The sequence below is a fragment of the Eschrichtius robustus genome, chromosome X, assembly GCF_028021215.1.
Source record: "Eschrichtius robustus isolate mEscRob2 chromosome X, mEscRob2.pri, whole genome shotgun sequence".
Taxonomy (NCBI): domain Eukaryota; kingdom Metazoa; phylum Chordata; class Mammalia; order Artiodactyla; family Eschrichtiidae; genus Eschrichtius; species Eschrichtius robustus.
Window position 1 is genome coordinate 109,126,682 of NC_090845.1, and position 12,007 is coordinate 109,138,688.

The 12,007-nt window shown below is 36.3% G+C and overlaps 1 protein-coding gene across 3 annotated transcripts in view; it reads left to right on the forward strand.

Annotated features, from left to right (window-relative positions):
- STAG2 (STAG2 cohesin complex component) overlaps nucleotides 1-3,718 on the forward strand; it is a 116,746-nt gene extending 113,028 nt beyond the window's left edge. For 2 of the 3 annotated variants that reach the window (XM_068532751.1, XM_068532752.1), the window contains exon 34: nucleotides 2,786-3,718. In XM_068532751.1, the coding sequence (XP_068388852.1) occupies nucleotides 2,786-2,809 (24 nt within the window). In that variant the 3' untranslated portion in view covers nucleotides 2,810-3,718. The remainder of the gene's footprint in view (nucleotides 1-2,785) is intronic. The other variant, XM_068532753.1, reaches the window with a different exon arrangement.
- The last annotated feature ends 8,289 nt before the right edge of the window (nucleotides 3,719-12,007 follow it).

Below are 12,007 nucleotides of genomic sequence, written 5' to 3' on the forward strand. Positions count from 1 at the left end.
AGCAACCTTGTAAGAAAGGTGGTGGGATCCCACTTTTACACTCAAGAAAATTGGACTGAAGAGGTGGTTCAGTGACTTGCTCAGAGTTATACAACTTTAGTGTCAGAGTAGTAATTTGACCTGATTTCCTTTTGATTTAAAAATCTCATGCTGCCTCTACTGTGGAAGAAATACCAAGAAAAATATTTTAGAAATTGGAATGATTAACTGTAGTCAAAATTGATGTGGGCAGAGATCTCCTTATTTTTTCATGTGTTCATCTAAAGTCAGGAAAACTGTAGGCATTTGTTTCCTTAGTCTCTTACTAGATTTGCAAAAAGGTGCTCTTCACTTCTGGTTACTACAGTAGTTGAACAGCAATGTAAATGTGTGTATATTTTTGACATTTAACATTTAGGGAAAACTATAATCTGAGTGAGGCCAAAGATAGGGACCTAATAATTATTTGTTATTTATAGAAAAATTTTGGCATTCTTGTGTTTATTGAATATGTTATAACTAAGAGGATAGTTTTGCTGCTTCTCCGAAAATTGGGAAAATGAGCACATGCGTCTGTACCTGTAGTTTTATAGTATTACCACATGATGGCAGCAGTCACATAACTGAGTGCTCAATATCTTTAAAAGTGCAGGTATCTTTAGCTGTCTTTGACCATGTATAAATATTTAAGTTAATACTAGTTTGTTTTAAAGTATACATTAAACTTTACCTCATTATCTCAACAATCACTTAAGAAGTGGAATAATAGAAATTTTTAAATGTAAAAATCTTCATTTGCTTTTCTACAATAGCTTACGTCTGTTTTTACTCAAGCCTATGATAAATGAGTCATCAAAACAATAGTAAAATTGGGACTTTAAATCCTTTTATACTCAGTTCTAAGATTCTCTAATTTTAAGTGAAGTAACCCAAAGCATCTTACTATAGATACTAGCATCCTAGTATAGATACTAAATAAATCCTAAATGTGTTTTTCGTAACATGTTATCCATGTAATTCAGAAGTGGTAATATGAAAACTCTGAGCAGATCAGTTTGGGGTTGCATATATACAACATTCTAGATTTATGATTTATTTAGTTTCATATTTGGAAACAGTGTCACCATTGGTTTATCCCATTGTGCCAGTGGTTGCTTTCTGCTACTAGTGGGCCAGTATTGTCTCAACACACCAAAGCTTGCTATTGGTACTTTTAAAGTATATGCTTAAGTGGTTATTAATGTTAACACCAGAAACAGGTGTAGCTTATGTTAGCACAGAAAGAGAATAAGTATCACTAATATCATTCTTCTGTGTTGAGACACTTATTAGAATTATCTGTAGTATAAAATTGGTAAAAGAAGGGTTTGGTATAATTGAGCTAATTTAACTGTTCTAATAGAAGAATCTACTTATAACCTAGTCTGTACAAACACAGGAGAAAACAAAAAAAAACCTGTTCAGGCCATTTCTAGGTAGGCACTTGGTTTGGAAAGAACTTGAGTTCATCTTCATGCCACACTCTACACTAAAATTGCTAATTAAGATTTTATCCTTTCATTCACCATTAGATCTTCCTTTACCCAGAGTCACAGAGTGTTATGGCTAGAAGGGATCTTTAAACATCACGTATCACCTAGGCCTCTTTGGTGGAAACATTCTAATCACCCAAATTCTGACTCTAACCAAAAAAGGAGAACCCTGAAACTTGGGTGGGGGCGGGCAAGGGGTGAGTAGTGGTGGTGGTTTTGGTGGATGACAGGTAAGAAATGGGGTACATTAATTCTCTATTGCTTTCATTACTGGGGATTCCAAACACTTTACTTGATAATTTACTACAATGAGCCTGCAATGAGATAGAGATTTGTTTTCTGGTCTGAAAATACACAATTCCTTCAATTCAGATCAGAACAATTCATGAGTTCTATGACTTTTGTTAAAGTGAGGTTTAATAATTTACAAGTAATAGCCCTTCGTAATCTCAGTCTTAGCTCATTACCTCTGACTTTAATATCAGTTTTTTACTAGTTTATTATAGTATTTTAAAATATTACTTAATTGTCATAGTAAGTGCTGGAATTTTAATTGAAGAGCCTAACTTTTAGTATATACAACTGAAGGTTATATCTTATTTAATGAACGAGAGGGAGTTGCTCCATTTATTACCTGCTTTTACTTTTTTAAGTTAGTGACAAGTAATTATTAGATTTTACTTAACATTCTTTTCCCAACTGAAATGTAATGAAAAGCATCAATATAACTTTGTTTGCTCAGATTTTACCTTACTTATTTGATTTCCTAAAATTTGTAGTCCTGTTCATTCACTCAGAAAGCTTCCTGTTTTCTACATATTTATATTGTTTTAGGATGTTTTTGGTCTGCACGTTCAAATGCCTTTTTAAAAACTATATACCACTTCACAGTGCAAATGACTGAGTTTGCCATACATCTTGTGCCAGAAGTGCATGTCAAGAAGCACATTCATTTGTTCATTCAACAGATGTCGGGTGCCTATGTTCAGGGCATTATCTAGGCATTAGGGGTGTGTATAAACATATAAATGAGACATGATCTTTGCTTTTAGTTATATTCGTGAGGTAAGTAGCATTGTGATTAGGCCTGATGTTATTTCATTATATGTTAATGGTAATTACAATTTTAGAATTATATATCTGAGGAGAGGGGAATTTTTCAAAGTGATTTTTAGCATGTTATTAAACTGAATATTACCAAGTATCAATGTAATATATTTTACAAAGAAATGAATGACAATTTTAACAAGATTTTTTTTCCTCTCTCTCATTAGGTTCTTGGGGTGTCAATGTTTTAATACCAGTACACAATTAAATCTGTGGTGAAGTCATTTTCTAAGTGGAAGAGGAAATTTTAAAATAAAGTGTGGTAGATACAGTGAAATTCTGTACAGATTTTTCTCTAAGGAGAATATGACGTGCTTATACTTACCAAGATCAAGTGCATTTGAGGGGCAGTTTTGTTTGCCTGAAAAAAGTAAAGGACAAGTAAACAATTTGATGATAAGCTACAGTTTTTCTTAGAAAGTAAATATTTTATTTATGCGCTGTTAGTTGGCTTTTGAATCAATTATTTCATGCTTTTTTTAAAGAAAATATAACAATCTGAAGAGGCATTTGGTACAGACATGAATCCTCTCACATTTATTTACTGGGTGTACTAAGTAATGATGACCTCTGCTGGATTTCTGTTTACATCCAAGAAACAAAGTTAAGGATGAGTTTATTCCCCTACCCTGAAATTATAGGATAGAATTGTTTTTAGCATTCTAAATTTAAATGCTTGAAACATCAATCAACAAAGCTTTCTTTTAAAATATTGTAATTGTGGAGAAAAGTAAACTTATAAGCAGAACTTTTACAATTTTTTCATCTAAAATGTATTTTAAGATATTTTTAAAATCCAAGAGCTTCTCTATACTTTTCAGAAATACCCAGATGCAGTGAACTGCCAGAAGGTAACCAGTCTCAAACATGCTTATCCCATTATCAACCCTGAAAGTTTGCTTGTCCTTTAAGATAAAAATGTAATGTTGTGATATTCCTTCCAGTAGTGCCACTGTATTTTGTCTCCAAATAAAAGAAGCTTATTGTAGTATGTTTGCAGAAAAATTCTAAACAAAAATTATACAGCTTATTAGAGTGTGGGAATAGGGATCTAAATTTTAAATAAAATTATATATATATATAAATTGGTGCTGATTTTATAATTGCGCAGTTTGTTTAGTTTTTTCTTACTTTTAAATTCCAACTTAAAATTATGAGGTTTCAGAAATATATTGAAAGTTTAACAATGTTTAAAAATAGAAAAGCATGAGTGTTCATGCTTTAAAATGATTTTTAAATTTGTATTTTATATTGTTTTATCTATCTGTCTTTGCAAGCAGTCTTCAGGTTAAAGATACTTCTAACAGGTTACAGTACATTTCCTCTGTATGTAAATTAGATGGGATAATAGAATTCATAACCCATAATATTCTTTGAAAGCTAAGCTTTAAACTTCATTTTATGTCCTTTCACAAATTAGTTTAAAACAGAAAGTGGCTACTTGCCATTTTGACATCAACTCATTTTGCGAGGCTTAGGCAGCTAGACATCGTTTAAAACAAAATATTAACTTATATTACATGTGTATCTATCTTTTGTCAGTCGTCTCTCAGTTCTTGAGGTATATTATTTTAATCATTCCATGCCTTAATATGCTTGCAATACAAGAATATCTTCAGATAGGTGAATACCAAAAGGCTTCCAGTTCTTAGAGTCAGAAATCAACAAGCATTGGGCTGTGGTAGCCAAAAACCATAGGTTAGCTAAAGATCATGATAAAATACAATTATTTTATTAAATCATGGTTAATAACAAATGAAATCAGACTTGTCTAACAGATTTTCCATCAACAAATATTGTTATGTGCAAAAAAGTATTGCCTATGTTGTTTTTCACACCACTGCATTTACTAGAACTGCTGAGAGGACTGTATATATGATTTTAAACCTAAGTTGATTTTTTTTCTCACTCTTGAAAGGAGTACTTCTTTGTGAAAGCAGTTCTTACAGCTTTGTTTTCAACCAGCTAAAAATGTTTTATATATTACTCTAACCTGTTGTCCTCCACATTCTATTGTCCTAATTGTACTGTTTTTCTGATTTGTATTTATGTCTTGAGACAGTAACTTTTTGAATAAAAATAAACCTACAGTATGTTGTATGTTTTATCTTTTGTAATTGAAGGAGGAGGGTGGCTATAAATGGTTTAGAAAGTGTACCTGTTATCATATCTTTTAACATGTTTGGGTGGGAATAATTTATAGAAAGCATTGCCATTTTATATTTTTAATAAATCGTATGTTTTTTTAAATGAGACTAAATCCCTAATTGGGTTATTACTTTAAAATAGAAACCTGTGACCATTATTACTTTAATTTTTATCTGGTATGAGTTAAACGCTCTTTAAAATATCTGCATTGTTCATCCAGGATACATTTGAGTATGCCCGCTATATGCTAAGGCATGTGTTAGAGATCTAGTAGTGAACAAGATAGACAGGGCCCCTCCCTCATAGATCTAGTGTGGCAAACAAATAAGGAAAGAATCAAATAAAATAATTAAACTTGTAATAAGTGCTAGGAAGGAAACCAGCAGGGTGTGCTGAGCTAGAGAGTGAGAGAGAGAAAGAGTTTGTGTGTGGGTAAAACCTCCCTTAGATAAGGGACTGATGCTTGGAGGTGAGTGAAAGCCCATAATTGAAAAAGAATTTACTAATTGAATTCTTATTGAAAACTCTTAGTCTTCAAAGTGTTAAGATTTGCATTGTACTCTTTAATTTTTTTAATATTTTAAAAAATTTTTGGCCGCGCCACGCAGCTTGTGGGGTCTTATTAGTTCCCTGGCCAGGGATTGAACCCAGGCCATGGCAGTGAAAGCACCGAGTCCTAACCACTGGACCGCCAGGGAGTTCCCTGCATTGTACCCTTTTTTTTTTTCCCCATTTTTTCCCCAGCTTTATTGAAATGTAATTAACATATAACATTGTGTAAGTTCAAAGTGTACAACGTGAATATTTGATACATGCATATATTGTGAAATTATTACCACAAAGATTAGTTAACACATCTACCACCTCATATAATTACCATTTTTTGTGTATATGGTGAGAACATTTAAGATCTACTCTCTTAGCAACATTCACATATACAATACAGTATTATTAACTATAGTCACCACCCTGCGTTGTACTCTTAAAAAATGATTTATATCAATGTAACACTGGCACACTGGTCGTTTAGGCTACTTTGTAGATATTATAAGCCCAGTCTTCTGCCATTGGTGATGTGGAACTGAACATACTAAATGACAGCTAAAAGCTGGGCACTGTTTGGTTTACATGCAGTAACTTACTAATAAGGCTCCTGACAACAGGTGAAACATGTTATTATCATCCCCCCTCCCCTACACCACCCCTGTCCCTCCCCTCGACTTTTTTTTTTTTTTAATCAGGAGGCAGTGAGGAAAATGAAGCACAAAAAAGTTAAAACACCTTGGGCAAGGTTATATGGCTAGTAGGTGATGCGGTTGGCACTCAAGCCCGGACAGTCTGGCTGCATTAAGTCCTGGCAGTATTGAAACTATTTGATACATAAGGATTACATAGATCATTGCATAAAAGATAAAATGGCACATATTCATTGTGCCAGGGTGAGGAAATGGAGCATCTTTAAGGGGTCCAGGTGGCTATAGAAATGAGTAGTATGAGTCAACATAGTCCTTAATATGCTATCCAGCTGGCTTCTGTAAAGAGCATAAATTAAATCTGAGCCCTGAGCCCATCGATAGTTACTAGTTAATAGTTTTTAAAGTTGAGAGACTGGGGAAGAGGAGTAGGATTAACCAGAAGGGATGTCTTCAAAATCTTGCCAAAAAGGGAACTTGTAAGGATTCACATGGATGAATTCCAGGTCAGTTAGATTATTCTGGGAGCTGTAATGATTCAGCGAAAGAAAATGAGCCAAGGTCTTTGATTATAAGGAAACTAGGAGATGAGGTCACTAAGCATCACTTCAGGTCAACAAATCTTACTGTCTACTGTGTGCCTAGCCTTGTGCTAGCTGCTGAGACCAAGAAGACAGACTTTGTTTTCAAGTTAATTACAGTTCTGCTGGGCGTTGGGGTGCAGATGCAGAACTAATAAAATGGGGTAAGTTCAATGTTTTTACTGGGTGTTATGGGAGCCCAGAGGAGGGGCACTTACTGTGGGTGTGCTCTGGGAGGCTTCCTATAAGGCTGACACTTGAGTTTTTCCCTCAGCGGTTTACTATGAAAAATTTCACGCAGCAACACTGAATTTTACAGTGAACACATTTTACATTCTTCCTTTACCATATATCCATCTATCAATATGTCTTTTTCATGTAATTTAAAAGTAAATTGCAAACATGGGTACACTATCCCCTAAATATTCCAGCATTTATCATTAGGAGTTTAATATTTACCATGTTTTCCTTTCAGTATAAAATTCATGTATGATGAAATACACAAACTGTAAGTATATATTTGCTGAGTTGTAACAAATGTGTGTATCAACAGTTTATTTGTTCAATAGCTAATGGACATCTGGGTTGTTTCCACTTTTTGACTTATGAATAAAGCTGCTATTTGAGTTGAATTTTAAAAGCTGAAAGGTGGGCTAGGTGAAATGGGGGCAGGGTGACCAAGGCCAAGAATTCCAGGCAAAGGGGACAGCATAAATGACCATCATGGACAACACTGTAAGTCACCTGTACTTCAATTTTTTAAAAAGTGGCCATCGTGGGTGTAAGAACTATTTAGTAGCCACTTAGGAGTGGGTGGGGCAAAACTGGAAGATAGTTGGCCACCCACTACCTCACATCAGCTTTAAAAAAGAAAAAGGGCATTCACAGCTGTACCTTTGGTCACTTCATTGTTAAATGCAGTGTTCTCAGAATTGGCAAATATCCAAGATAATAGTAGTAATGTGCCTTTAAATGAGCTGTAATAAATTGATTTGTATACTAATATGGACTAGTCACATTAGGCCTTATTCTACCATTGAGAAAAATAATACATTTCCTACAGTTTCAGTTGTGTAGTTGTATTAAATTCCTGAGAAGTAGGTTCCTCAGTAGAAGTCAGTTTGGGGCTGATCGAGCAAACTTAAAATGGAGGGTCAGCTACAGTAAGTTTACTTGCTTTTTATTTTACCTCTTCCATCTTAAGTTCAGGATAGGCGGGAGGAGTTTAGTGAATCTTTGGCAAGTTAGCTTTTAAATAATTTTACGGTACTTATAGCAAAATTATAACTAATTTTGAAGAAATAACAGCCAATATTTGTTGGATGTTTACTGTATGCCAAACTATTCAAAGCACTTCACTGGTAGTTAATTCTTGCATCAGGTTTCTAGTTGATATTATCCACATTTTACAGGTAAGGAAATAATGCACAGGTTAAATCAACTTGCCTAAAGGCACATAACTCCAAAGTGATGGAATTTAGATTGAACCCATCATCTGACTCCACAGTGCATGCTCTTAAGCCACCTCTCTTCATCTTTGTGCTACTAAATGTACCCAGCTACTTGCCTCTATTTGTATACACTGCATTTCCTTTTGTTACAGTGGATAAACTGTCCCTGTATCTAAGACACTGGACTTCCCTCTCTCCTCTCCCTGCGTTATCAGTTTTCCCCTCAACTCGATCATTCCTAACAACATGCAAACCTTCCATCTTCAAAACTAGGGAAAAAAGCATTCCCTGGATTAAACATCTCCCTTTAGCCACTGCCCTGTTTTTCTCCTTTTGCTGTCTGGACTTCCTCTTCTCCAATTCTCTCTTGAAAGCTCTCCAATCAGGCCTTCCTTCCTACCACTCCAATGAAACTCTTCCATGTCCCAGTGACCTTCATTTTGCTGGATTTCCTTGCCAATATTCTCTCTAACCTATCTACAGAGCTTTGTTTCCTCCTCCAAATCACAGTTTCTCGCTCTGTGCCCCAAGCTAACTCATTGATGGCAGGTTGAGAATCGCACCCTTTTGGTGGAGTTCTGGGGATGCATTTCTTTGGCAGCCATCTCTCAGGGAACCGACAGAAGGGTGTTCCCATGTGGCTTTCCCATAGCCTGTGCAATAGTAACTGAACTTATAACTGTTATATGAAGCCCCCAACCTCCATAGCTGTCAGGGTCTGGCTTATGCCACATGGAAACTTGCCAGTGATTTCCTGACTTTCCTTGTTAGTGAAGCAACCAATTTCATCATCTCCTCCTTTGCAAATGGCTTTGGTAGTGAGTTGAGAGAGGTTTGGATGGGATGTTCAGATTAAGCTTGGAGCAGAGCGTGGCACTCGATTTCACGCCTGCCAAAACCTGTTTGGGTCAGATTCATTTTCTGATTCTAAATCTCTTGGGACCAGTGTCCTTTGTACCAAGTTTCAGTATAAGTGTAGACACATTTAACTGGCCCTTCCATATCATTTAAAGGTTTATCTGGCATTTCTTAGGATTTTAGCACCTTCAAAAGCCTTTTGTTACGAATTGTCTGCTCTGAGAGCCCCAGTGGCCTCTGTATTAACTTCAGAAGGCTAAGCTGTTGCAAGGAGAGACTCAATAGCAATTCACTGGTTTAATACATAAATTTTCTCCCGCTGGTAGCAATTCAGGACAGCTCTTCCAAATTGGCAGGTGCCTTTTCTCTATGTGGTTGTTGAAAGACACAGGCTAATGGCAGGCAACTCTGACATCTTTAATACATGGCTTCCAAGGTTGTTTGGTCATCGCCATTCTAGCCCACAGGAGGTGGGGAAAGATCATGGATGTGCGCCTGAAAATCGCACACATCACTTGTTCACATTTCATTGGAGAGAACTTTGTTATATGGCCACACCTAACTTGCAAGGGGGCTGGAAAATGTAGCCTAGCCATATGCCCAGGAAGAAGGGAGGAATGGATTTTGGCTGACCACTGACATTCTCTGCCTCAGACTTTCCCCTCTGGCCATCCGTGTATATCCCTCTTGCCATTCTTAGGACGTGCTTGCCCCATTCCCCAAGGAAAACAATCCAAAGTCCTATCCAGTTACTACATGCAACTCAAAATTTAGTTTCTCTGCGTTATGCTCAGTCTTCTCCATCAGGTCCAGATACAGATGGATATCCTCTAACACCCAATATAGAATAGCGCAGCATGGACAGAATAACCGCAATGACCCACATTCAGAAGAGAGAAGGATGGCAGTGGAGGAAGTCCTTTGGTCAGATTCTCGTTCTGCTCTCTGGATGGGATTTCCTTATCCTTTGTCTTCCTTATCCTCCTTCTGGAAGTTTTTCCTTGTTCTTTATTCTCCATGACCACCTCTGAATTGGGCAATGCCAAATACTTTATTTTGTTTGGCAGCATGCCGCTTTAAGGTACCTGATCTGTGCTAGTTGGTGCAGGATACCCTGCTGTTAAGATCCAACAATGGCTTACATACAGTGGCTTACATAAGAGGGTTTTTTCCTGCTCTTCTATAATCCAGGGTAGCTGTTCTAGGTTAGGATGTCACTCCTATGTGGTTATCCAGGCTGACAGTGAGAAGTTCTGTCATTTTTTGCAACTACTTTTTAGTATTTTACTGCATTAAATTTAAAAATTAACACGAGGAAAACTGATATCTTTATAATGTTAAGCTGTTCTAGTCAAGAACAAGGAGTATCTTTCCATTTGTTCAAGTCTACTTTGTATCTTTCAGGAGCGTTTTAAAGTTTTCCTCACATAGGTTTTGCACATTTCTTGTTAAGTTTATTTCTAAGTATTTTATCTTCATTATTGCAAGTTGAATGGGGTTTTCCTCTACCATTATCTCCCCTATTATTGCTTGTGTATATGAAGGCTATTCATTTCTGTATCTTACTTTTATATTCTGCTATCTTACTGGATAAGATGGTGTTGGAATAACTGGTTAACCTCAACCCTTATCTCACACTATGCACAAAATCAATCTGATATGGATTATAGATCTAAAGCTTCTAAAAGAAGACAGAGGGGAGGGACTTCCCTGGTGGCAAGTGGTTAAGAATCCGCCTGCCAGTGCAGGGGACACAGGTTCAATCCCTGGTCCGGGAAGATCCCACATGCTACGGAGCAACTAAGCTCATGCACCACAACTACTGAGCTTGGGCTCTAGAGCCCGCGAGCCACAACTACTGAGCCCGTGTGCCACAGCTACTGAAGCCTGTGTGCCTAGAGCCCATGCTCCACAACAAGAGAAGCCACCGCAATGAGAAGCCTGCTCACCGCAACGAAGAGTAACCCCCGCTTGCCACAACTAGAGAAAGCCTGCGCGCGGCAACAAAGACCCAACGCAGCCAAAAATAAATAAATAAATGAAATTTATAAAAAAAAAAAAAGAAAATACATCATCAGTATCTTAAAAAAAAAAGAAAGAAAGAAAGAAAACGGGAATATCTTTGTTATTTGGTGGTAGGCAAAGGTTTCTTAGGACATAGATAACAATATTTACCAAAGAAAAAATTGATAAAATAGACTGCATCAAAATTTAAAATTTGTGCTATTGAAATGACACCATTAAGAAAATATATAGGCAAGCTATAGAGTGGGAGAAAATACAAAACCTATGTCTGAAAAAGGACTGGTATCCAGGATATATAAAAAAAAAACCTCCTGACAACTCAAATGAAATAAATACCCAATAAAAATGGGCAAAAATTTGAACACACACTTCACCATGAAAGATAGACGAGTGGGGAAAAAAAACCCATGAAAAACGTGTTCTATAGTATTAGTCATGAGGGAAATGCAAATTAGAATGAGATACCACTACACACCCGCCAGAATGGTCAAAATCAAAAAGACTGACGGCATAAAATATTGGCAAGGATGTGGAGAAAGTGAAACTGCTATTTTGTTTTGGAAAAAAGTCTGGCAGTTTCTTAGGAAACTAAACATACACATACATACCCTATGAACCAGCAATTCTACTCGTAGGTGTTCACCCAAGAGAAGTGAAAGCATAAGTCTATAAAATGACTTGAACAAGAATATTCATAGCAGCTTTAGTTATAATAGCCCCAAACTGGAAATAGCCCAAGTTCCATCAACAGGAAAATGGATAAGTAAACCGAGGTATATTTATACAGTAAATATGACTCAGCAATAAAAAGAAATGGTGGAAAAAATCGTTAACAGTGGTTGTCTCCACTGTGTAGAGGCCAGGATTGACTGGACAGTGACACAAGCGAACAATATGTGGTGATGGATAAACTTTGTCCTGTGTGACTCAAACACTTAGACTTAAGATTTGTGCATTTCACGTTATTTATATTTTACCTAATAACAAAAACCATAAACAAACATTTAACTCTAGTTAATATTTATACTGAAGTGTTTAGGTGTGAAATGAACTGCTGTCTTATTTCAAAACGTACCAAAAATAAGAGTAATTCATGGATGAGCTGGATTAGATGGATAGATATGTGTAGTTAA